This window comes from Phytophthora sojae (genome assembly GCF_000149755.1).
Source record: "Phytophthora sojae unplaced genomic scaffold PHYSOscaffold_7, whole genome shotgun sequence".
Lineage (NCBI taxonomy): Eukaryota > Oomycota > Peronosporomycetes > Peronosporales > Peronosporaceae > Phytophthora > Phytophthora sojae.
The window spans coordinates 733694-759032 of NW_009258121.1; the positions used below are offsets into that span (position 1 = coordinate 733694).

The following is a 25339-nucleotide window of genomic DNA, read 5'->3' on the forward strand; positions in this document are numbered from 1 at the left end:
ACTCTTCATTCTAGCCTCTGATTGGCATTCTTGATCTACCAGGCGAATCCTCTGGCAGCCCTCAATATGCCTCGTCGAGCTGCGTCGTCGTCGGCTTCCGGCGCCGCTAGCACCGCCCCCACAGCACGCGATCTCGCCGCGCAGATACTGGCGCAATCTCCGTCGAAAGAGGTAGCTGATCGTACCTTATTAGCATGCTAGATCGCTCTCTAACGCTGCGTATTTGCTCGCTATTGCTTGCTACTACTGGCTCAGTCGCTGGACGCAGTTGCGGTGCTCTACGAAGAGTTCCTGGGAGACGCCAGCAATGACGCAAACAATCTGAGCTGCCTCCAAGAGCTGGACGCGCTGCGCTTCCTTGAGGACGTGCTATGGCCGCTGGTTGACGTGGTGGCGTCCGCGCGCGACTGCCGGCACCACGTGAAGAAAGCCTGGACGGTGTCCGTGCTGCTGCTCGTGGGCTTCCGCGCGCGCGGAGGTGATGTAGGCAGCTCCTCGGGTACTACTGGTGCGTGGAGCTTCTTGATGGCGGAGGACGATGGGTCCTGGAAGACGTTCATGACCACGTTGTGGACGCTGCTGGACGAGGAGGACGACGACGCCAAGTGGACGCTCAAGGAGCAGACGGCGCTCACGCAGGTCCTCATCGCGTGCTTCCAGAGCCTCGACGTGCAGCAGGTGGCGTCCTCCGTGCTGCAGCTGACGTCGCTTCCGCTCTGGTCGGCGCTGTCGCCCGCCCAGAGAGCGCTCGAGTTCCAGACGTACCCCAAGCTGGAGCGACACTGGAACCGCATCATGTCGGAGAATTCCACCAAGGTGGAGGAGAAGGAAACGCCCAAGAAGAACAAACGACGCAAACTGGAGGCGACGGTAGAGACGGAGACTCCGCGACTCGAGCAGACGGCGTTTGTGCGTCGCCTTGACGCGTTCTTTCAGGTTGTGAAGGCGCCGGTGGATGACAGCATATCCAAGTACGAGATCACGCTCCGGTTACGCTTCGTGGCTCTGTTCCTGGCGTTGTTGATCGACCTCTTGAGCCAGCTGCCTACGCGCCGCTTCCTGTTGGTCGTCTTGCGGCGGAGGCATGTGCGAACGGTGCTTCGAGGCAGCGCCTTAGTCCAGCACGCGTCGCAGTGGCAAAGTGCTCACGAGAGGCAAGCTTTGGAGAAGCAGCTGGCACTTCTGGATGCATGCATGATTTTCCCGATTGATGCACACACGGGCACGTCGCTGTCTGCACGAGAGTACCGCGAGCACCAAGCGCGCCACATTCAAGCGCTGCAGCAGTGCGCATTCCAGTCGTTCAGGAACACGCGCGTGGAGGAACTGGCCATTGCACCGTGCAGTCACATCGCTGACGCGTCCAGTTTTACCGAAATGCTGAACGGTATCGTGACTGCTGATCGCTCGCGTCTTTCGTCGTTTGCTATCGCTGTTGGCGTTCTCGCCGACCAGGCTGAAGCCGAAGCGACTTCTGACACCGAATTGGTGGAGTTTTTCAAAGAGGAGTACTCAGTTGGAGCTAGCAGTGGTGCGCTCTCGTCGAGCGCGCCGGTGTTTCCTACAGAACTGGACATTTGGAACGAAATGCTCGACCGAAAGGAGGCAGCGCAGACGCCGGAGCAAGGAGATGATGTCACAGGAGAAATCTACGGCGCGAAGGATACTATCCTCTTCCCGGTTCTGCCTCTGCGCAAGTTGGGTCTGCAGTTCTTGAATCTGGACGATTATCTGCAACGAAACTATGAACTTCTCCGTTTGGAAGCGGCTCAGGATATTCGCGCGGACCTTGAGGTTGCCATCAAGCAGCTTGACGGCGTGCGCGCGCTACGGACAACAAGTGACAATGATACAATTTTCAGGGGGTTCTCTCGAGCTGCTGTGCCGGTTGCGAGTGCGCTTCAGATTGTCAAGGTGGGCAAGCCGGCGCTCGGCCAAACTGCCCCAGCTTCAGTCATTGCACATGTCGAAGCGGAGCTCTCGGGCCGGCATGATCGCAAGCACTTTGACTGCTACCAGACTAAAGAGGTGGTGTTTCTCGTAACAGTCAGAGCCACTGCTGACGAAGGCGCCGAGATGATGGGCTTTACGAAGCAAGCGCGGGATACTGGATCATTCCCTGAAAACTTTGGTGTGCAGTATGTGCGTGCAGCAGAGGTCATCGAGGTTTTCGATGCTGCCGGAAACGCTATCAATGACGAAAATCCTGTGGGGAAAGGAAGTAAGCGTCTGTTCAAGCTAGCGCTGGATGGCGTGCAGTACAAAAAGGACTTGGAAGCTGGCCAGCTCGAGGCGTACGAGCAGGTAAACGTGGTTGTACGACGGAAGCCGCGTGAGAACAACTTCAAGGCTATCCTGGATACGGTAACTGGAGCATGGCATGACGCCAACAAGGAAGAACTGCTACCTGCGTGGCTGCACGATCTCTTCTTGGGCTATGGCGACCCGGCGGCGGCACTGTACAAGTCAATTTACAAGGCCAGAGCTGAGAAACAGATTGTTGTACCGATGGGTCAACTGTTGCTGGATGGTGAACATGCAGTGGAAGCCGGCGGGGCTGAGAAGCTTGTGAATGCTGACGATGAAGCGCAGGTGTTAGACGCGAAGGATGCAGTGGCTCCGTTTACCTATGTGGAGGGCATTCGTGATGGTTCCAGCTATATCCGAGCGATTCTCAAGGAAGGATCTGCTGCATCTCCGGAAGGGGCTTCTCCTATCCGATTCACGAAGGCCCAGGTGGCAGCCGTGCGAAGTGGTGTCTGTGAAGGCCTCACACTAGTCGTGGGTCCACCGGGTACCGGCAAGACGGATGTGGCCGTGCAGCTCGTATTGAACTTGTACCGCACGACGCCAGCTCGCGAGAAAATCTTGATTGTTGCTCACTCGAACCAAGCTCTAAATGACTTCTTCGCGAAGATTCTGGCCCAAAATGTCATTCATGAGGCGGAGATTGTGCGAATGGGGCAGCCACAGCTTGTGAACGATGGCGGTGCAGAAAGTCAAGCACCTTTCCAAGGAGACTTCAGTCGCAATGGTCGTGTTGCGTTTTTGTTGGAGCGAAGAGCAGCCTTGCTTGCCGAGGTGGAGCAGATGGCCCAGTGGCTTATCAAGCGCGACGCTGCGCTTTACGCCGGACTTGCTGGTGGCTCGGCGTCGTATTCGTGCGAGAACGCGCTTATCTTTTACCAGTTCCACATGAAGGCGTTCCTTGAAGCAGCCCGCAACGCGACGGAGTTGCCGTCGAAGGATGACCATGTCGCAGCGCTTTCGGAGTTTTTCGCGTTGCGAAAAGGGTCGGCACCTGGCAAGATCGATGCGCTCCGCCAATTTGCATTCGACATCGAGTCGTACTTCTCAGAGCTGCGGCGCCTCCAGCCCTTTGAGTTGCTTCAAACCCCACGCCAGCGTGGCGATATGTATCTGATTCACCACGCTCGCATTGTTGCCATGACGTGTACTCATGCAGCGTTGAACCACACGAGGCTCACAGAACTTGGACTGACCTTCGGAAGCCTCATCATGGAGGAGGCAGCGCAGGTGAGCGAGCTGGACAGTCTGGTGCCGCTCCTTTTGGCGTGCTCCAAGAAATCCGGACCGACAGCGACTGAAAGTAAATCGTCGTCGGGTCTCAAGCGTGTCGTGCTCATGGGGGATGCGAAGCAGCTACCGCCGGTGGTTAAGTCTCTCGCGCTTAAGAATTACGCCCATTTCGACCAGAGCTTGTTCACGCGTCTGCTGCGCCTCGGTGTGCCGCACCTTGTCCTCGACCGTCAAGGCCGCAGTCGCCCTGAGTTAGCGGACATTTATCGGTGGCGCTACGATGATATCCCCTCGACTGGAGACAAGCAGACGTTGGGCGACTTGCCTCGCGTGGAGTCGAAAGCTGAATACCAGACTGGAAATGTCGGATTTGCGCACGTGGCGCAGTTTGTGGATCTCTCCGGGACGTCTAAGGAGCGCCAGCCAAAGCCCTTTGCCTTCGAAAACGAGGAGGAGGCCCGATTCATCGTCGCACTGTTCAAGTACATGATTGGGATCGGCTACCGTGCAGATCAAGTGACCATTCTCACGACCTACAACGCGCAGAAGGAGCTCCTGCTGCGGTTACTGCGCGCCGACGCCCCTGAAGACGCCAGGACGTGCCAGGTGTCGACTGTGGATCGCTTCCAAGGCCAGCAGAATGACTTTATCCTGCTGTCCACGGTGCGCAGCGGGACTTCTGTGGGCCACCTCCGGGACGTGCGTCGCGCTTCAACGGCCTTCTCACGCGCACGACTGGGTCTGTATGTGGTGGGCTGCCGCTCAACGCTGGAGCAGGCGCGGGAGCTGCAGCCGTTCCTGACCAAGTTAGTGGCGGTGGCGAAGGAAGGAGATGGTGAGAAGGCGACGAAGCTGGCGCTTGTGCCGTCAGGGCGAGTTGGCCAAACGGCCGGTAAAGCAAAGAAGTCGAAGGCGAAGAAGTCGAAGGACGTCGTGTACGTCTCCGACCGGACGCAGCTGGAGAAGGTGGTGGCGGGGCTGAAGGCTTAAGCTTAGATAGAGTTTCTAAATGGTACTGTTCCTATGCGAGCGCGTACATTTTCACAGGGTACAGCTCCTCGGGGAAGTGGCGTTGTCTACGCTCCGCGAGCAAGGTGAGCCCAGCCTGCTGGAAGATGCTCTTGTAGTACACGGCTGAGCGCGTGATGCTGCTATCTTGTCGGTCGAGGTCGTAGGGCTCTGCCGTCTGGAATACATTCTCCTTGATCACCATGAATCCGTTGTGCGTCAGGGCCTGCTTGCAGCGCTTCAAGTAGCGCACCAGGTCCACGTCCGTGAGATGCACCAGCACCCACTGCATCCAGATGAGGTCGTAGCTCGCAGGCGCCGGCTCGAAGTCCTGCAGCCCCATGCAGTAGAGGTCCCTCACGCGCGCGCGCAGCGTCTCGTCGGCGCCGAGATACTGCGGCACCCCGCGCAGCAGCCGCGGACTCTGCTCCACCAGGTCCACGTGCTCGAACATGGGCAGCAGCAGCAGCTTGCTCACTCGGCCGATGCCGGCGCCGCAGTCCGCCGCCGCGTGACAGATCCACTCGGGCCGCGCCGTGTCGCGCACGTGCTTGAGGAAGCGCTTGGACTCGCGGATGTCGACGCCCGACACGTGGGCGAAGCCTCCCAGCACCCCGTTGTCCGTCAGGGGGCAGTTGGCCTCGTCGTCCCAGTACTCGTGGGCGCTGGCGTACCACGTCAGCTCCTGCGTCTGCGGGGCGTCCGCGCTGGTCTCGGCCGCCGCTGCGAGCTCCGCCTCCTCCTGCTCGTCGACTCGGTTGGGCGCGTCGCCCAGCTCCGCCTGCCACATGGCGAACACGCTCCTGCAGTTGCAGTCAAGGTGAGAGCGTTAATTGATTCCATAGTAGTGTAGTGTATTGGTAGTGCGATGGACTAGTGGACGCACTCGTATTCCTCATGGGGCTCGATCTTGTCGGACGCGTCCAGCGCGCGCTGCACTTCGGTGGCGATGACGCGCAACTCCTTCCAGTCCACGCGCGAGCGGCTGCGGCGCGATCGATGCAGCAGCAAGGGGGCAGACTCGCTCTCGCTCTCGGCCTTGGTGGCGTCGGCTGCAGGAAGTGTCGCCATGGTGGCGGCGGAAGATGTGAATGAGAAACTGTATAATTCACTTGAATTGTACAGTTTTCACTTTTAGGGCTAGCTTTCTCAGTTTAGGGACATCTGACCACAAAAACTGAGAAATCACGTTACGCATGCAAAGTGAAGTTTTCCAAGCCCCAAAAGCTCTCCAAACTGCAAGCCCCTGGAATACATGTAGGCTGGATGGCTGTGCAGCAGAGGAAATGGTTCCGAAGAATCGGAACTCAACCGGCTAGTGTTGGCGGCAAAAACGACTGGGTCGAACAGTGAATTGGCTCTGTGCAGGTCGTGGATTGTTGTCCTGACCTCGGCTGTCTTCTCGGCGATCGGATGGGGTCGCAGCACCTTCAACCGATCAAGGCTCCGGAGTCCGGATACATGGACGAGTGCAAATGTACCAAGCTCTCTTGCTGCGAGCTTTAATCAAGCGCCATGGTTGAGCTCTTTATCATCATCATGAACAGTGAGCTGCCGTGATGCCCGTTGTTGATCTCTGGATCTGCTTGGCTGCACCACGTCCTCTACCCTCTCAGGCTGTTTGCCCCCTGTTGCACCGGTGTGCGTGATGTGCACTCTCACTTGCACAGTTAAGAGAGCCGTGCTTTGCTCTTCCTGGGCCTCTACCCATCGGTCACAGAGCGCGCCACCTGCCAGCGCCACTGACAGAGGAGGCGCAGAGACCCTCAAGTCAACAGGCAACTCGCTCGGTCTTGAAAACGATGGTTAACTGCCGCCGGCGACCGAATGCCAAGTACACCTTGGGCAGGAACAGGATGGTTCCTGCCCCTCCTCAACTGTCCGAGACAATTCGACTGCCCTCAACACCAGAGACTGCGATTAAAGGTGGAGACGATGGCAACGTGAACCGGAAGAGGACGATCCGCTTCATGGACGACGAAGCGCTCGACGCCACGGAGCTCAGCTCCGGATCGGTCTCACCGCCGCCCGAGCGTTCGACTTCAAGCTCGAGGTTCTCCTCCGCCAACACCGACATCCCGTTGCGCTTCCGCCGCTACGAGGGCAAATTCGAGAACCAACGAGGCCAATCGCTCTTCTACTTCGCGCTCTTCCCGCCCGAGAAGATGCCCATGCGCGGAGTCGTGCTGTACATCCACGGCAGCAGCAGCCACTGCCGCCGCCACATCGAGCTGTACAAGGAGCTCTGCAAAGCTGGCTTCGGCGTCATCTCGTACGACATGGTAAACCACGGCGCCAGTGACCTGGACGAGCACAAGACGCGCGCGCACATCAGCGACTTCCGGTATCTCGTCGACGACACCAACGCCTTCGTCACGTACGCCAAGCGCTCCATCTACACGGACGCGCTTCGGTACTGGCGGAAACACCACTACCCTCGACACCCGCACGGCGAGAGCGCCAGCATTGTTGCGCTGCCCGAGCCGCCGCTTATCATCGCTGGATCGTCTCTCGGGTCGCTGGTGGGCATCCACACTGTCCTCACTGCTCAACACAAATTCCACGCCGCTGTCTTGGCAGCGCCGACGATCGGCGTGACCTGGAACCCGCTGCTGTACGCTGAGTCGTTGCTACCCCTCGCCATGTTCATCCCAAAGGCGCGGATCGTGCCCGCTGTCAGCCACGACCTGTTCTGTCGGGACCCGGCGTTCCTTGAGGCGTTCAAGAACGACCCGTTGACTTGCACAGCAAAGATGACGGTACGAAGTGGGACGGAAGCACTGAACGCCATCAAGCGCCTTCAGAAGGACACGCGCGTGACGCAGCCCGACAGCGCGTTTTGTGCCATCCCGATGCTGTTCATCGCTGGGTCGAACGACGGCGTGTCCGATCAGCAGGCCGCCATCCGCTTCTTCGCATCGATCGGCAACCAGGACAAGGAGTTTAAGCTAATCGAGGGCGGATTCCACTTTGTGTTCGAGGATACTCAGAAGGAGGCTGCGATCGAGCACCTCTTGCAGTGGCTTCGAGCGAGGTTCCCACTTGAGACCCGCAACAGATAGTTAGGTAGTTTTGTACTTAGTGTATTTTGTTATCGCTGTGAATGAAGTAAGCGTGAATCGTTGATGGTCTTGCATCAAAGTGGCGACGAATACGATGCGCTTGGCCCATACATTCGTGAATGCTTTCACAGTCAGGTATGGAGCCGTTCAAGTTGATAAATTAGCACATTTTACACTCATACACTAACTACGCAGCGCGCACTCTAGAGCTCGACGATCTTGCCGGCGTAGAAGCCCGCAAACTCCTCTTTTGCTTGGTCCATCGAGGGGAGATCCGCCTCACCGCGCTCTGGGAGCGGTCCTAGACGCCCCAGGTGGCGCATTTCACGCTTGAACGCCCAGTTCGTGAACAGCACGTGGTGGCCAGCCACGAGCACCCCGCCTTGACGATCCTGGGTGCGGTATTTACGCGGCACTTCCACTGGCGGCTCGACGTATTCCTGCACCTTGTCCGACGTAGTTGAGACGATGGACGCCGAGAAGTCGATGATCTCGGCATTGCGGGGAGAAATGTCTTCGTCCGACGTGTCCTCGTCCGAGCTGTTGAGCGGCTCTTCGTCATCGTAGCGCAGATTCGCAGACGACTCGGCGATGTACTTTTGCAGCTCCTCCTTGTAGCTGTGCTCGTCGTACGAGTCCTTCTTGGCAGTCACGACGTCGACTTTGCTTTGGTGGGGTGTCAGACTCTTTAGCGTCCGCTGGATGAAGTTACTCTTGGCCTTCGTCGGCTCTGCAGCCTCCTGACGCTCGAAAACTTTTTCGAGCCAACCGTCATGCTCGGTAGTGGATTCCCGGGCTCCGATGTCGCTCGCTTTCACAGGCACAAGCACGAACGGCTTCACGTGGTCGGCGGTCGCAGTAAGCGGAGGCATCTTGTGCGGCGTTTGGTGCTGCTGGCTGAGCTGGACGTCGGGAATTCGAGAGTGAGGTCTGCATGGGTGACTCGAGTAACACGGGACGATGACGAGCTAGTGCAAAGCTCAACGGATGCCCCTGGTCCGTGGAGCCAAGTCAGATTACGCCGGCCCTGGTCTCCATTGGCTCAAGCAGCAACGTCGCCCCCGAAACCTGCACACGAGCATTGAAGCGCAGCAGATGAACACCCGCCATCTGGAGGATCAAGGCTATCCGTCTCCATAAGGGGACGCTCGTAAGGGCTCCAACTCCACAGCCGCCGTCGAGTGCTGGTGGAGTCTCCGGCAGTGGCGTCGGTCGTATCGCAGCAGAATATCCGACAACTCGACGCGCTCGCTTATCAATCTCTCAGCTACACGTTCATGTATCTAAGAGCTCGTTGCAGTGTTGGTTGGAGCCCTCCGAGAAGGTGATCGATCACTCACTCATTCACGCATCCTGCACCGCCTCCCCGACCCACTCCGCGCACACTTCATTGCAGGGATCCAAATATTCGAGCAAGCTTTACTCGCTTCGGTCGTTCCGCTCAGGAAATATTTTCGCCAGCAGGCTTGGCCAAGCGGATCCGCATCACGAAGCGCGTGGCCTCAGCGCCGACAGCGGCAGCGTGAGCCGAGGACCTCAGCAGGCAGGTGGCTTTTTCGCAGCCCGCGCCAGTTGCGTCGATAGCGGAGGAGGCATTGCGTGTGCGTGCGTGTCCACAATGGCCACCTCTGATGGCTTCTGAGCCCATGTGATAATACTCTCACGTGGCGACTAGCGCAGCTTAGCAATTGCCACAGCACCACCCGATCGGCCAGCCGCCGGACAACCACGGTCACTTAACTGAGTCCGGAATGGAAGTTGAAGTGGCCCCGGTACTTTGTCTGATACACAATGTTGTGTAAAGCACACAAAACTACGACCAAATCGTATGACGTACGATGGGCGCGTCTCCAATATGGGGCGCTACGGCACCTTCGACGGCGGTGACGGCTCCAGCACCGGCAGCGGGGCGCGCTGCCGCGTGCGTCGTCGCCCATCTTCTCCGCCTGCGTGCGGCGCGTCAGGCCATGCAAGTACCAGCTCCAGCGTGAACCATGCCGTCCCAGCAGCGAGCCGAACATGCCTCGTGGACGAAGCCTCGGCGTCGTGGCTGTCGCGCCTCGGGTTCATGTTCGTGGAGCCGCTCGTGGCGCTCGGGGGTGCGCGCTGTCTACGCCTGCAGGATCTGTGGACGCTCGAGCCGGAGAACACGGCGGAGCAGGCCGAGCAGCGCTTCCGCGCCGCCTACCGCGCGTCCGGGGGCCTGCTGCCGGCCATTTGGCATACGGAGAGACACGCCATCGTGTGCAGCGGCGGCCTGGGGCTGTGCTCGGCGCTGAGCGCGTGCTGCGTGCCCGTGCTACTGTTCAAGCTGCTGACGGCCGCCATGGACCCGCGCGCGCAGCACAAGTCGGTGCTGGAGCTGCTGCTGCTGCTCGTGGGCATCCACGTGGCCGTGATGCTGGCCGTGCTCTTCGACCGGCACGCGCGCTTCAGGATGTTCAAGGCGCAGCTGCGCGTGGTGGCGTGCATCCGCCTGCTGGTGTTCGCCAAGTCGGTGGAGCGGCCGGTCAAGGGCCGACACGGCACCAGCACCAGCATCGCGGCCATCGCCACGCTCTACTCGTCCAACCTGGTGCAGGTGAGCTGGCTGCTCATCCGCTTCCACGACATGTGGACGTCCAGCGTGCAGCTCGCCGTTCTGCTCTTCATCCTGCACCGCACGCTGCACACAAGCGCGGCGGTGATTCTGTCGTCGCTGGCCGTCATCATCGGCAGTCTGTCGGTGCTCACGGCGCTGTCGGCGCGGATGCTGCAGTGGTACACCAAGAAGCGGGCCAAGACGATCGCCGCCGTGAACGAGTGTTTCAAGGGCATCCAGTCCATCAAGCTGTACGCGTGGGAAGACAAGATCCTGTCCAAGATCATGTCCGCGCGTCGGAAGGAGGAGAAGCGCAAGTGGTGGGAGGCCTCCTTCCGCATGCTGCGCTACTGCTGCGTGTGGGAGGCGCCAGCGTTCGCGTCCGTGGCCATCTTCACGTCTCTAGCAGCGCGCGCGGGGTTCTTCTCGCCTGCCACCGTGTTCACGGCGCTGATTCTAATTGACCACGTCCAGGTCGAGCTGCACGGGCTGATAATGGGGATCCGCGTCATCATCGACGGTCGCGTTGGGCTGCGCAAGATTGACCACTATCTGCGCTACTGCGACACGTACGCCGACAGACTCGTGAGTGAAGCCGAAGTGGGAACCAACGCCAAGTCGTACCCCGAAGGTGTGGTCGCAGCCATGGATAAGGTGGATCTGTCCGTGGGGTATCACTTCCCCACAACGGTATTGGCGAATGTGAATCTGCGCGTGAAAGCTGGCGAGCTGGTCGTGATCCACGGCAAGGCAGGCGCTGGCAAGACGACTCTCCTGACTGCATTCCTGGGTGACGTTGGATGCGTGAAGGGCAGCGTGTACCTGTCGTCGAACTACAAGGTGGCGTATTGTTCAGAGCAACCGTGGCTACAGACACTCAGTATCAGGGAAAACGTGCTGTTCGGCTATGCGTATGATGATGCCAAGTACTATCGTGTGCTGGATGCGTGCTGCCTGCTGGAAGACCTTGAAAGCCTCCCGGACGGTGACGCCACGATGATCGGCCCGAAGGGCATCAACCTGTCGGGCGGGCAGAAAGCTCGCATAGCGCTCGCTCGAACGGTGTACTCCGATGCCGATGTGTACCTGCTTGACCGCCCGCTTGCGAGCGCCGACGCCATCGTGCAAAGTGACGTGTTTCGCAAATGCTTCCTGGAGTTACTGCGGTACAAAACTGTTATTGTAGCCACGCACAACCCAGAGGTGGTGGAATCTGGCTTTGTCGACCGATTATGGTACGTCAATGACTCGGTCGTATCGGAGACTTGTCGAAGAGAGCCCTCTTCTGGTGCAACGAGTCGGCGAGCTCGTCGCCTTGCCGATATCCCGCCCTGGCGCATCGGCCACGGTGACGAAAGCACCACCGACGACTACGCCCCTTTCGCGATGGATGAAGAGGAAAAGGAGCATGTGCGGAGACGGATTTCTCGCCCCCGAGCCGCACCCAAGGTGTCTATAATGCCCAAGATTGACTTAACGCGCCGCACAATGGATGGAGTTGCCAAGGAGATTTGGTGGCCGACTCATGGACGGAACTCCACCATCATCACTTGCGTCCTCTTCGTCGTGTACGGTCTGGTCGATGTGGCGAAGAACTTGTGGTTAGTGCACTGGAGCAATATGACCTGGACGTATGCCGATATGTGGAAGGCGATGGTGGTCTACGCCATGCTGAGTGTCGGCTCCTTCGTAGTACTGCTGGTGAGCTGCGCGGTGATATACTACGCGCTTTCCAGACGCGCCAAGCACATCTTCAGTGAAGTGACGCAATCTCTGCTCCGCGCGCCCATGTCTGTGCTGTACCAAACTCCGATCGGTGAAATCCTGGCGCGTTACTCGACCGACATGCAAGTCATCGACGGCTTGATGTCTTTCCCCCTGATATTTATGTTCCGAAGTACTGTGTCCATTGCGGCTGCACTGGGGACAATGTGCTACCTACTTGGTTTGACTGGCGCGATTTTCGCGGCGCTGACTGTGTACTTGTGCCGAGGAATGGTGGATAAGCGTCTATTTGCCCAAGTTTACTCGCTGAGAGCTGAACTGGAAGCTGCGGACCTGAACTTTGTGTCGGAAATGCTGGATGGGGCCGCTGTGATTCGTTCGTTCGGAGCTGAGCAAGTCAACCGTGTCTGCCTACACCATGGCAAGATGGTGGACGACAGATCCCGGATCGCTACGGTCGTGGAGGTGTTTACGCATTGGCTGTACATTCGGTGCAGCCTTCTCGTCGCAGTGTTCCTGTTCTGCTTAGCGCTTCTCCTCGCGCACGGGGGTCTACAAGCAAGTACGCTGGGGCTCATGCTGCATTGTATATACAGCGTCCAGCGTGACTTTGTATCGTTCTCAGTGGGCATTTTGAACAGCTCCGTGAACATGTTCAGCATCGCCAACTTGAAGAAGTTTCAGCACATCCCACCTGAAGAGGGTGCCGACCGAAAAGGTTTGCAACGGCGTCTAGGAGCGCCGCTACAATGGCCTACCACTGGTGCAGTAGAATTCGACCACGTGTTCTTCCGGTACGAGACGGAGCAGGACGACGACGACTTGTCAACTTGTGCGCTGAAAGACGTCTCATTCTCAATTTCAGGCGGAGAAAAGATCGGTGTCGTGGGGAGAACGGGGTCGGGCAAGAGCTCCCTCGCTATGGCGATGCTACAGATGCACAGCTTGCCGCGTGGTCGCATTCTGATCGATGGCGCTGACATCAGCCGACTTCATCTGCGCGACCTTCGTAGCCGCATCTGTATCATCCCTCAGACGCCATTGTTCTACCGTTGCTCCATTCGCCGCTATTTGGACCCGTTCAAGGAGTTCGATGACGATGCGTTGTGGGACGTGCTCGTTAAGACTGGGCTCTGTGATACACCCGGACCGACTACCGCCATCGACGAAGAAGTACCTAACGAGGTTTACACTGCGGAGTCCTCTAGCCGAGTGGTGGTGACGACGTTGGACATAAAGTTGGCCGAGAACGGAGAAAACTGGAGCATGGGCGAACGGCAGATGCTGGTGTTAGCGCGCTCGTTGTTGAAGCCTGCGCGCGTACTTATCCTGGACGAGGCGTTCTCTTCAGTCGACCAAGAGTGCGACAAGAGGCTGCTGGAGGTCATCGAGAAGGAATTCGCGAGCTCAACCATTTTCCTCATCACCCATCGGTTGGACCAGGTCCTCGGCTTCGACCGCATCATCGTCATGCAGGATGGGGCCGTCGCCGAGTGCGGAGCCGCTGAGGACCTCGTCACGGACCCTGATAGCGCGTTCTACGAGTTTTTGGAGACCACGTTGCTTACATATTGAGGTAGGCATACACTGTAGATGCTGGATACTTAAGCAAGGTTTTTGATAGACGGTTTTGATTTATTTCTTCACTTTTCAACATCTACAATTCCGTTCGCTCAGCCTTCACGTAGTTGTAAGACCGCACCGACGGCTCCAGCTTCTTGACTGCGTTGATATGAGACTCGTTCGGGTGCCGGGTCTCGAGCGGGAACCTCTTGTGCAGCCAGTTGACCATGTACTTGAGCACCTCCTCCTTCTCAGGCTCCTCGTAGATCATGTGGTAGAGGCCGTCAAAGAGCTTGAACTCCTTGTCGAAGCTCCCCACTCGGGCGTAGAACCTCATGGACGCCTGCTGGTCGGACACGCGGTCGTCGGATCCGGCCATGAACAGCATCGGGATGTGGCAGAAGCGACTATCCGGGTCTGCGACTCTCGTGTCATCCTGAAGCCGCATCATGGCGGTGAGAGATTGGTGGCCACTGCGCGGTGTCATCATGTTACTGCTGGTCAATGGGTCCTCTTGGAATCTCTTCAGGAACTCGGGGTCTCGACTCCGCAGGTTGTGCTGGACGGCAGGGATCACCTTCGCCGTCGGGAAGGCTGCGACCAGGGCGCGCTGCACCTTCCACTGTGCCCACAGCACTGGAGTCCACGTCACGCCAATGGACGGCGAGGCCCACACCGCGGCGTGGAACTTGTGTACGCCCGAAAGCACCGTGTGAAGACCGATGAGCGCTCCATACGAAGTGCCCGAGATGATCAGCGGCAGTTCCGGCGGTGCGTCTCGCTTCTTCCCCCTTCCGTGCGGGTGGCGAGGCTTGAGGTGCTTCCGCCAATACCGAAGCGCGACCTTGTAGATGTTGGCCTTGGCGAACGTGACAAAGTCGTTCGTGTCGTCCACGAAGTCGTCGAAGTTGCTGATGTGCGCGCGTGTGTTGAACTCGTCGTAGTCGCTCGCGCCGTGGTTCAGCAGGTCGTACGTGATCACGCCGAAGCCTTCCTTGCAGTAGCGTTCGTAGAGCGTCGTGTTGCGGCGGCAGTGGTCGCCCATGCCGTGCAGATACAAAATGATACCCCGCAGCGCCTTCTTCTCCGGCGGGAACAGCGAGAAGTACAAGAGCGACTGGCCCCGACGGTTCTCGAACTTGCCTTCGAAGTGGCGAGGACGCGCAGACTTCTTCGTTCTCCTACTGACATTGGTCGACGCCGAAGAGCCTGAGCCTGAATCTGACAGCGATCTCGGTCGGACATCCTCGTCACTGGACACGGGGGCTTCCTTCGGCCCTTTAGATCCGTCCGACAATGCGCGTTCGCGGGTGATTGAGGAGTCTTCATCCTCCGACGGGAATCGACGACCGCCACCGTGACCTCGCTGCTTGGATGCTGCCGCGGACGACGATTTCGCGCGTGCGGCTCTTCTAGCTGAGCGCAGCGGGGGGATCGCGTCTCGCCGCCGCGCCGAACGCTGTACATCGAGCGATTGATCGTCCGAGGACGAGGAAGGCGAGAGCGAGAGTTGATCCAACGAGTCGCTGGACTTGGATCGAGGCATGCGAGAGTTTGGGCTCGAGGCGGGTCGCGTTCCAACCACCCGCGGCTTCCGCGCGGTTTCAGGGACAGGACCGGAAGCGAGCAGGTCTTCAAAGCAAGGCACGGGGCGCGACCGCAGCGACTGCGCGACCTTCGGCTTGGTTGGCTTGGGCTTGATGGCATCTTTCGCTGCCGCCTCGGCCAGCAGCGAATCGTCAAAGCACGAAATCGGGCGTGACCGGACGGAAACAGCTTTCGTGGGCTGCTTGGGGGGTGACTGCGGAGCGGTCGTCGAGTTGCCTTCGTTCATGCACGGAACGGGGCGCTGGCGTACCGAGCGCGCCTTCATCTCCTTCGCCCTCGCTGCCTTCAGCGCTGAGACTCCTGTCATGGGGGCATCAATAATGCACGGATTGGGACGCGCGCGAGCGGACTGAGCCCTCGCAACGCGCTTCAGTGCCTGTGCTGTGAAAGGGTCTTCGCCCACCTCCTCGAATTTGGCGACGGAGCGCGACCGAGCCTCACGTTGTGGCCTACTCTCCTCCCTGTAGCTTGGAGCTGGAGCAGTTGATAGGGAACGAGTCACGCGTGGCTGGTCCGGGTTCGATTCGCAGCTAGATATCGACGTTGTCGGCGACGTCGAGCAACTCGACGGGGGGCTGACGGCGACGGGAGTCTCTGCCGACATATTGTCGAGACTCGCGCGCTCCCGCTCCTCCTGAATGGCCGACATGGCGAGCGCATTGCGGCTCTGGACGCGCCGAATGGGAAGTCCGATCGCTCCTCGGGCGTTTGTCATCGTTTTCGGAAATGGCGAGTCCCGGAGGTTCGACCATTTGGTTCACCGAGAGCAGAGCTCGGAGGAAGGAGAGAGAGACCATTGCCGGCGTACCGTACCAGCGGACGGACGATCGCACTTGGCTGGCTTTCGTTCCGACTTGAAGAAAGCCGGACGCTGGCGTCGAAATGGGGAGCGCCGGCCGAGATGGTGTGTCTGTTCGAGCCAACACAACCGATCTCGAGATTTGGCCCGAGGTGGCAGAGCGGGGCCAAGCAGTATTTCAGCGCCGCAATCCCCCGCAAAATTCTCAGGCGAGCGCTCGATTGATCGCTTGATGCTGGCGAGGAAGAGCACTGTCCAGCCCAGAGGTTTTCCTAGAAGTCCGAACCTCACGACACATGAGTGCACGTCCATTGACTCGACTTTACTAGAAAAAACATGCATGCACATGGATAACCAAGTTTCCACTACGCTGCCTAATAGCTGGATACGGGCATGTACAGTGCACCTTCCTGTAACTTCTCAAACGTTTTGACTCGAAACCTTGAGCTATTAATAGTGGGCCACCACTGGTGGCACCGGTGGTGGTGCCTCCTGGCGGAGACCTTGAAGCGATTAACAGGATACGGACATCGTCGCATTGCAGGCGTTCTTCCCGAGCAGTCACATCACCCCACCGCGGTGACGGTCGTGAAGGGAAGCTCTGCTCTCCACGAAAAGCAGGGTCTGGTTGTTGCAGCCAAAAGAGATTCACACCGGGACCGCCACCAACTGCGGCTCTCGACGCTGCTGCTGGTGACCTGACCAATTCCCCACTTTAGCGTGGTTGAACCTCGACTGACGAATTTTTTGGCAAGGCTTTCCAACTGTAACTCTCAGCGACTTCAGGCTGCTTGATGCACAAAGCACGTGTTGGAGGGATCACGCAACGCCAGTGGCAATCAAAGTCAGCTTTCGAATTCGAGGACTCTTGAGCTTCTTGTACGTATTGACTAAGCGGCTACTCTTCATCCAATTCATCTTTGAACAGTTCGATTGAGGAACCAGTTTCTCGGTATTAAAATATTTTCTACGCTACTTCTTACTACACGACGATGCCGATCTACTGAGGAAACCTCCGGTGCAGCCACTGCGCGAGGTACCTGAAGACGTTCTCCTTCTCAGGCTCCTCGTAGACCAGGTGAAACAGCCCGTCGAACAGCTTGAACTCCTTGTCGAAGTTCCCCATCGTGGCGAAGAATTTGATGGCAGCCTGCTGATCGGAGATGCCGTCGGCTGAGCCCGCCAGGAAGAGCGTCGGGACGGCGCAGAAGGCGCTGTTGGGGTCTGTCACGCGCGCGTCCTCCTGGAGCTGGATCATGGCCTGGAGTGACTCGTGTCCGGTGCGCGTCGTCATCATGTCCATGGAGGTGAGCGGGTCTGCCTCAAACCGCCTCAAGAAGTTCGGGTCGCGGCACAGCAGCTCGTGCTGCACGGCAGGCACCACCTTCGCCGTCGGGATGATGGCCGCCAGCGGCTTGGCCAGCTTGGACTCGGCCCAGAGCAGCGGGTTCCACGTGACACCAATGGTGGGCGAGCCCCAGACAGCAGCGCGGAACTTGTGTTTGCCCGACAGCACCGTATGGATCCCGACCAAAGAGCCGAACGAAGTGCCGGCGATGATCAGCGGCGGCTCCGGCAGTCCATTGTGCTTCCTCCAGCTCCGGGTCGCGTCCGGGTAGATCGAGCGTTTGGCGAATTTGATGAAGTCATTCGTGTCCTCCACGAGGTGGCTGAAGCTGCTGATGTGCGCGCGCGTCTTGTGCTGGTCCAGGTCGCTCACGCCGTGGTTGAGCAGGTCGTACGTTATCACACCGAAGCCTTCTCTGCACAACCGCTCGTACAGCGCAACGTTGCGGCGGCAGTGATCGCCGATACCGTGCAGACACACCACGACTCCGCGCATGGCCATCTTCTCAGGCGGGAAGAGTGAGAAGTAAAACAGCGTCTGTCCTCGTCGGTTGGAGAACCTGCCCTCATAGTGACGAAGCCGCAGTGGGGTGCGCGAACCACTACCGGTAGGTCGAGATGAGGGTGGTGGTGCGGACGCAAGTGAAGACAAGCTGGACGCCGACGCGGAGCGGGGCATCGAGCTGTCACTGCTCGGAGAGTTGGGCTTTGGGAGAAGCGAAGTGGATCGGAAGGCTCGCGAGCGGCGAGACGGCTCCTGGCGGGGCTGGTCCTTGTTGGACGGAGCCAGCAGCTTCGGGTTCATGGTCTTGGACTCGCGGCACGACACGACCTGCCTCCGTGGATCGATTTGGCTCTGAGAGACTGGCTTCGGGTAGGACGTCGAGCGCGCGCGGGGCGGGGGACTCACGTCCCGGAACGCGCGTAGTCGGCGCTTCTCCATCTCTTCGCTCTCCGACAACGACGCTGATGTGGCCGATGACTTCGCGCGGCTGGCACGCGTAGGGTCATTGCTTCGAGACTGCATCCGACGGTGCAAGCGTTCCTGGTCCGAGTGATACGCCGAAGCAGCATTTGCCTTCGAACGGGACGCGTCACGCGGACTGGACGAAGAAGTGCGTTCGTGTTGTGTAGTGCTTCTGTGGTGGTCCCTCGACGAGGAGGAAGAAGGTGTCCTTGAGGACGGCCTAGGGCGCATTGTTTTCTCTCCGGAACGTGCCGGCACTGTCGGGTCGTGGCGGCTTGACGCCCGGTGGCGCTCGTACGCGCCCTCTTCCATCCTGTTGCGTGGTGTCAATTCGTCTGACGAACTGGTCGGCGAATTGGTAGCGGATCGATGCGTCGAGTGGTGGCGGTGCGTGCGCTCGCGTTCACGATCGCGCTCACGCTCTCGCTGTGTCGGCGCGGACGGAGGGATGGAAGAAGCCTTGGGACGTGACGAGGAAGAGCTGGCGTGTCGGCGAGTTGGCCTCCTATGCTGATCGCGCGCTTCGTCCTCTGACTCGGACGAGACCGAGTGTGAAGGCTTAGAGCGCGGCACTCGCTCCGGGTTCGTTGAGGACGCGCGGTGAGACGACCGCATGTGGCGGTAGTAGTCCTGTTCGTGTCTGCTAGCCGACGACAAGTGTCGGCTGGAGCGAGACTCAGCTTGCTGCGGTTCATACCCGTCATCCGAGCACGTGGGGGCGGTGGACGCCGAGCTGGAGGCTGACCTGGACTGCTGCAACTCCGACTGCGACTTGGACACTGGAGACTCGGGTCTCGAACCTGTGTAGGTGGGGCGCTGCTGTTGTTGTTGCTGCTGCTCGAGGTCTCTGCTGTCGCTGGGTCTGATGTCGTCCGGGTGCTTCTCCTGGTCTTTGAGGCGCGACTCGCGCATGCTCGAGGGCTCCTCCATGATGACCGACATGGCCAGCGCCTCTCGCGCGCGGACGCTGTTGGTCTTGGCGTGCATGCGCTGCATCCGACTGTTGCTGCCGCTGCCGCTGCTCGAGAGATTCCGACAGCTAGGCATCGTTTTTGACAATGCGGAGCCAGAGCTTCGCGGCTATGATGAGCTGAGAAACAGTGAAGCGAGCGCCTGATCGAGACGCTCGTGGCTGGCCGTCCGAGCCGCCACGCCGAAACCAGGAAGCACAGGAACCAGAGCCAGAGACTGTAGCCGGAGGCTCCATGGACCGGCCGGACTAGCCCCGTGACTGAGTTTCGCAGTGAGTCACGGCGGACAATCCGCTCTCGTGCTCGCGATGCGGTTCTGCAGCAGCACCTGGTCGGCCATAGCCCCCGCTGCAGTCGCAGCTTTGTCGTCTCTCGATGATCGGCGAGCCGAGCCATGGCTGAATGTGACAGACAATGGCGGCGGAGCTGAGACTCAAAGCCGCCGCTCACCTGCGCTTGGGCGAGGTGAAGCTGTGATCCGAGATTTCTGCGCTGAAGCCGGCGTCGAGCACGCCGCTCGAAGCTGTCGCATCGACGCCCAGGAAGCGCTCATTGCCCGCTTCACTGGCCGCGAGAGGGTGTCGCCGCGGCAGCATCAGCAAATCTCAAGCTGCGGGTGCGTGCCTGCCGGTTGTCCAGTTTTGAGACCGGGTTGAAATCAAACACGTTCGGGACACTTATGGGGCACGATCAAACACAAAAAGACTTGGTCAAAAGACTGCGTAATTGTCGAAAATCAAAACACTATTCGGACCGAATCAAAACAAGTTTGATGGGCGTGTGGTCCACTGTATATTAGGCTTCTCCTAAAATACAGTGATCACACATTAAAATGAAAGGCCACTTGCGCAGCAGTCGAGAAGAGCAGACGAGACTATAAGTTGTCCACCGCTGTCCGCCAACTGCGCTACAAGAACGCTGAAAGACACGAGACGCGCGACGAGAGAACTATGTGGGAAATCGTCGCTTCCGGGCAGAACAGTGAAAGCTACGTAAAAGAGCGACTCGAGAGAATGTGCTGCTCCAGTGCCTACGTCAAGCGTGTTAAGGAGACGTGCCAAATCTGCCCAGGTGACCACGAAATGGATGAGAGACGCATACGGTGCTCAAGTGTTACATGCATCGCGTTAGCCGTGCCCAAGGGAAACAAGAAGCCATGTGCGTGAAAGTATGGAAGGTGTGGCCGTGCCCAAGCACAAATGCATGGAGAGTCCTTGGTACAGCAGTTGAGCATACTCTTGGAAGTGCTGGATGCGGTGAGGTGCATCGTGCGGTGATCACCCCTGCAATGCGAACGTACATCGGAGACATGGATGAAACTGGTTTGGCGCCGCGGCACATTTGGTCAGGGCTGCGTCGCTACAGCGAAGCTCCGCCGCTGAACGGGGTGCCTACGTATGAACAGGTCGCTCGATGCGTCAAAAGCTTGCGAGCGAAGCATGGAGAGCGAAACACGGTTCAATCGCTGCAGAAATTGGTGCGCGAGTTCCCCTTACACTCTGGAATAGATGCAGACAAAGCGTTCATGTTTGGAGCCACTCTGGATGACGATGGGTTTCCTCGTATCGGGAAGGGTGAAGACGACGATGCTTTGGTGTTGGGTGTGTCGACGGTGGGCCTGCTGAAGAAGTTGAGAAGCTTCCAAGAGTCGAATATTTTGCTTTGTTTCATCTCGATGCTACATTCAAGCTCAGCGAGATCGGTTACTCGGTCATTACGTGTGGATTTAGCGACTACTTCAGAAAGTATCACCTGGCGGCTGTATTTGTCGTTAGCCGCTTGACTCACGTAGAGTACTCCTCAGTTCTTGCGGCCGTGTTGCAAGTATACCACAAGTTGTTCTCCCAGTATCCCAAGATCGATGCGGTTCTTGGCGATGCAGAAGATGCCCAGTACAATGCACTGCAGAGCTCACCTCAATTCCGAGGTGCCACATTTTTAATGTGCTTCTTTCATGTACTTTACAACGTGAGAAAGCGAACACGCCAGCTTGATGATGCTGCCGGTGCTATGGTTTACAAGGGCATTATTGCGATGCACTTTTCAGTGAGCCTTATGGAGTTCTATCAAATTCGTGATACGATTCGGGCACAATGGCGAAAAGTCCGAGTTCTCCATGATTTTGCAAATTACTTCGACAAACAGTGGATTCAAAGTCGTTACTGGCGTTGGCAAGCCTTTCACACCCCCACTGGCTACGCTACAACGAATAACCCGTGTGAAACGTTCAATGCTAGTGTCGAACGACATTTGATGCGGAAGATGTTCAACACCCACGGCTGCTTCGAAAACTTTCAGTGATATGTGAAGATGTGACGGCAGATAATTTCAAACCTGCCGCGTCGATTGGAAACCCATCTTCGACACTAGTGAACACGGCCCGAAAATTAGTCCATGCTCAGCAGTTAGTGCTGTACGAGACGGGCGAGGCGCGTATTGTGAGAATTGTTCAATTGAGCTCCTTCAACAATGAGTCGAAGCGTTTGGCAGAAGCTTCCAATCAGGCTTTTGTGCGGCTTATCACGAGCAAGACAACAGGTCAGTTGTACGAGAGGCTTGGACGACGGCAACGGCGCAAGGCTTCCGCTATGCACAATCACGCAATGAAGTGGTCACTGTATATGGCTCATCGAATGAGATGCCAGCAGAAGGGTGGACTGTGGACATTACCAAGGGCACATGTGAATGTCGGTATTTCGCGAAAATGGGACATTGCTGTCACGTACTTGGCGCACAGATGCTAAGAGGCGATAGACGGTATTCGGGTGGGCGGTGCTGTGACCGGCTTAAGGACCGTCGAGTACGCAAGAAGCAGCGAGGCCAAACCGAGGAAGGTCGTACAACCGTGGAAGTTCCTATTGCAACACAGCCGACACTACCGCCATCAACTGTGACTCCAAGTGAGACTGCATCTGACAACTTCACATGTACCGACTCGGCCACTGTGCTCCCACAGTTTCCGTTCAACGCGCAGCAGACCTACTTTCAAGGGCCAACAGTCGTCCAGCAAACCGAAAGTCCCCAACTGCCTACGATCTTCAACGCGACCAATTGGGGGATTTCCCACATCTGGGGGGCTTCACGAATGCTCGCGTCCAACACGGCCCACGCCACGCCATTTGGGCAAGGCATTGATTGGCAGCCAAACCGATCAGGCCGTCCTCCTATGGCAAGAAGCGCACTAGAGATCCAATACCATTTTTAATGAGTCAAAATATCAGGATGTATTTTGAAGCTTTACTCTATCGCTCCAATTTACAATTCTTTCACCAGCACTTAAACGTACCTAGCTAGGTTTCTAACGTTCTAAGAAACAATATGGCCATGTCTTGAGCTTTTAAATATACAAAGATAATATACCGATCTTGAAGAGGTGAATTTTACAAAAAGACCTTCAACATTCTTCTACACCGCGTATTGGTGCTTTCCCGCTTGGTGAGTACTATTCACTGCCTCACACCTTTCTAGCGGTAATTCAATATAAAACGGATGCAAATTATTAATCATATCGCCTGCAGCTTAGCTGGAGAACCTATTATTTTTAGTTTGCAGTATGAATGGATGACACTGCCAGTATGGATCGCTGAAGCTGACATTATGGATCGCTAACACTGACGCTGAAGTAACAATCGACACCTACGCCTGCCCGTCCCTTGGTCTGTGCCAGTCCTGAGCCGTGTACTTTAGCTCGGTGTCTGGTGGCTAAGGTGGCGACCACAATCTAATCAACACACGCAGATACGCAATTGGGTTGACCGCCTCGTTCCTCGTACAGACTCTGGGTCAGTTGGGATCGCCGGAGGTGTTTAGCGCTGACCCGACTTCCTGCCTCGGTGATCTCACTTGCTCTCTCTCTGTCACCTCTTGGGGCTGCTAATTACCTCTGGGCGGCGACAGAAGTCTGGAACCGGGCTGCAATACCGGGGTTGCAACGCCGTGAGGCTGCAATACTCACTGTTCCTCCGGAGCCACCACCGACACGTAAGCGTCAATGCTCGCTCTGGTACGTATAACTACAGTCGTGTTGCAATCGCGTGCACCAGGCCGGTGTCGCGACTTACGCTCTCGTACTTCGTTTTCTCTGGCTCAAGGGAGAAGGCGAAGTCTGCCCTCTCCTACACATGCATCTTGGTCTGCGGCTCTTGCCGTCCTCGTCGTCCTTGTACTGATCGCTATCGTCGCTGTACTTACCGCTTGTCGTCCTCGCTGCGCTCATCGCTCCTGTCGTCCTCGCAGCACTCGCTGTTCTTGTCCTCGCCGCCGTCAGCATGCCGGCCAATTGTAAATCCAGTTGTAACTCTGACAATGACAGTATGGATCGCTAACACTGACAGTATGGATCGCTGACACTGACAATATGGATCGCTGACATTGCCAGTATGGATAGCTAACACTGACAGTTTGGATCGCTGACACTGACATTTTGGATCGCTGACACTGACAGTATATATCGCTGACAATACTGAGCAGTAACAATAAGAATACAAGTAAGTCATCAGCAAACTAAATTTCAGTGAATTTAAAACGCAGTCACTGTATTGCAGAGGTTTTCTTCTATTCTCTTTACTCTTCGTCATCACTGCTGTCCTCCTTTCCACTGCTGTCCTCTTCTTCACTGCTCTGCTCCTCCTCGCTGCTTTCGTCGTCATCACTACTGACTTCATCCTCGATGTCGCTCTCAGCTTCGGCCTCGTCGCTGCTTGCCACGCGACCGTCACCGTCAACAGCCTCACTGTCGTCCTCCAGATCGCCGTCTTCACGCGCGTCGAGATCCCCGTGAACGGTTCGTTTCGGCTTCTTTGGGTGGCGTCGGTGGTTGTGCTGATGGTATGCACTTCGTTTCTTGTATGGAATATCACAAATACTGGAATACCCACCTTGGTCGTCCGCCTTCTCCCTTTTTCCTTTGTCTTCTCTCTGTCGGGGTTGTTCTTACAGAAGCGGCGGTGGTTGCTAAGATGACGGCGAGAATCACATTGCATATTGCAGAACTCACACATGTACGTGTTGAACACTGACGCTTCTGTAGCATCCGCCTTCTGCTTGATCCCGCGGACTCGCACGTAGCAATGCAGCCTAATGTTCTCCTTCTTGAACTCAGCACCAGCATGCACTAGGTCGCCACGGAAAAGCAGGAAATCGCCCGCATCAAGCGTCACGGCAGTGCATTTGTCACGGTCCACGTAGGCGCCAAAACACCCAGGATAGATGTAAAAGTAGGTGTTCGGCATCAGCGATATTATCACTGACGCCTGCACCACACCTTTCTCTAAAAGAGCCTTGCTAGTCTCAAAGGAGGGGAAGTCTCGGTGAAGACCTTGTCGTAGACCACCGGGAAGTGACTTAAGAGCCGCCCACAACTTGCGCTTCGTATACCACTCATCCTCCGACTCTTTCACAATTCGTTTGATGCACTTGTAAATTTTCTCGATGGCGGGGCCAAAGACCGTGAGACCTGCTTGGAGCCGCTTGGAGTCGCGCTCCAACTCGTACACATCACCGAAGATTGGTCGGAACTCTAGGGCTTTCAACTCAGCAAGAGCGGACTTCAAAGTAGCAGCAGACAAATGTAGGTTGCCAATCAAGTAGCCGTCGTTCCAAAAGTTTGCCTTGAGTATTGGGTCCATATTCTCTTCTAGCGGTGGCTACAGTGCTGTGTTTCGACTTGCTGCTGTAGGCAGTGCTGCTCCGGTAGGTGGCAGCGGCGGCGCTGCACCCGGGCTCTCTTCTACTTGCTGCTGCTGGCGTTCTTCGGATAGACGGTAGTGCCGAGCTTCTCTCGCTAAGGCAGCTGCTGCTGCTGTTGGTGGCTCTCGGGTAGACAGCGGCGACGGCGCCGCGCCCCTCTCGCTGCTGCCGCTGACTGAGCTGACACTGGTGGTGTTTGGCCGGGCTGTGGCGACGACGCCGCGCTTGGCTTTCAGGCGACGGGGCTCGCACACGCAGCACAGTGACTCCGCGCTCTCGGTGCTCGAGCAGGCAGCGAAGGCTTCGCGCACCTCTGGCTGCTGCTGGTTCTCGGGCTGGGCTGGCAGCGCGGCGGCTCCGCGGTCTTCGTTCTCGAATAGGCAGCGAACGCTTCGCGCACCTCTTGCTGCTGCTGGGACTGGGCTGTGCGCGTGGGCACGGGTGTGTGGCCGCCCTTCTGCTGCTTCTTGATTGTGACTC

General features: G+C 57.6%; 10 protein-coding genes across 10 annotated transcripts; 5 read left to right on the plus strand and 5 right to left on the minus strand.

Moving 5' to 3' along the window:
- Positions 1-66: 66 nt before the first annotated feature.
- PHYSODRAFT_250846 (hypothetical protein) lies at positions 67-4379 on the plus strand (the record flags this gene model as incomplete). Its single annotated transcript, XM_009533732.1, has 3 exons — positions 67-171; positions 256-4146; positions 4212-4379. The coding sequence occupies 3 exons, from the start codon at positions 67-69 to the stop codon at positions 4377-4379; spliced, it is 4164 nt and encodes a 1387-aa protein (XP_009532027.1).
- Positions 4380-4561: 182 nt separating this feature from the next.
- Positions 4562-5617, minus strand: PHYSODRAFT_562742 (hypothetical protein; the record flags this gene model as incomplete). The annotated part of the gene is made up of 2 exons (XM_009533733.1): positions 5435-5617; positions 4562-5351 (listed from the first exon to the last, which is right to left on the minus strand). The coding sequence occupies exon 2, from the start codon at positions 5336-5338 to the stop codon at positions 4562-4564; it is 777 nt and encodes a 258-aa protein (XP_009532028.1). The 5' UTR covers positions 5339-5351; positions 5435-5617.
- Positions 5618-6518: 901 nt separating this feature from the next.
- Positions 6519-7610, plus strand: PHYSODRAFT_518059 (hypothetical protein; the record flags this gene model as incomplete). Its single annotated transcript, XM_009533734.1, has 1 exon — positions 6519-7610. The coding sequence occupies one exon, from the start codon at positions 6519-6521 to the stop codon at positions 7608-7610; it is 1092 nt and encodes a 363-aa protein (XP_009532029.1).
- Positions 7611-7813: 203 nt separating this feature from the next.
- Positions 7814-8482, minus strand: PHYSODRAFT_516405 (hypothetical protein; the record flags this gene model as incomplete). Its single annotated transcript, XM_009533735.1, has 1 exon — positions 7814-8482. The coding sequence occupies one exon, from the start codon at positions 8480-8482 to the stop codon at positions 7814-7816; it is 669 nt and encodes a 222-aa protein (XP_009532030.1).
- A 983-nt stretch (positions 8483-9465) lies between these two features.
- PHYSODRAFT_516239 (ABC transporter) lies at positions 9466-13491 on the plus strand (the record flags this gene model as incomplete). Its single annotated transcript, XM_009533736.1, has 3 exons — positions 9466-10776; positions 10846-11789; positions 11868-13491. 3 exons carry the CDS (start codon positions 9466-9468, stop codon positions 13489-13491), a joined length of 3879 nt encoding a protein of 1292 aa, XP_009532031.1.
- Positions 13492-13573: 82 nt separating this feature from the next.
- PHYSODRAFT_515587 (hypothetical protein) lies at positions 13574-15025 on the minus strand (the record flags this gene model as incomplete). Its single annotated transcript, XM_009533737.1, has 1 exon — positions 13574-15025. One exon carries the CDS (start codon positions 15023-15025, stop codon positions 13574-13576), a length of 1452 nt encoding a protein of 483 aa, XP_009532032.1.
- A 1861-nt stretch (positions 15026-16886) lies between these two features.
- PHYSODRAFT_517495 (hypothetical protein) lies at positions 16887-17912 on the minus strand (the record flags this gene model as incomplete). Its single annotated transcript, XM_009533738.1, has 1 exon — positions 16887-17912. One exon carries the CDS (start codon positions 17910-17912, stop codon positions 16887-16889), a length of 1026 nt encoding a protein of 341 aa, XP_009532033.1.
- Positions 17913-20330: 2418 nt separating this feature from the next.
- Positions 20331-20648, plus strand: PHYSODRAFT_379209 (hypothetical protein; the record flags this gene model as incomplete). The annotated part of the gene is made up of 1 exon (XM_009533739.1): positions 20331-20648. A coding segment is annotated over one exon (318 nt), but the record flags the coding sequence as incomplete, so codon positions are not given.
- A 185-nt stretch (positions 20649-20833) lies between these two features.
- Positions 20834-21418, plus strand: PHYSODRAFT_368734 (hypothetical protein; the record flags this gene model as incomplete). Its single annotated transcript, XM_009533740.1, has 1 exon — positions 20834-21418. A coding segment is annotated over one exon (585 nt), but the record flags the coding sequence as incomplete, so codon positions are not given.
- A 2918-nt stretch (positions 21419-24336) lies between these two features.
- PHYSODRAFT_453624 (hypothetical protein) lies at positions 24337-24798 on the minus strand (the record flags this gene model as incomplete). Its single annotated transcript, XM_009533741.1, has 1 exon — positions 24337-24798. A coding segment is annotated over one exon (462 nt), but the record flags the coding sequence as incomplete, so codon positions are not given.
- Positions 24799-25339: the final 541 nt, after the last annotated feature.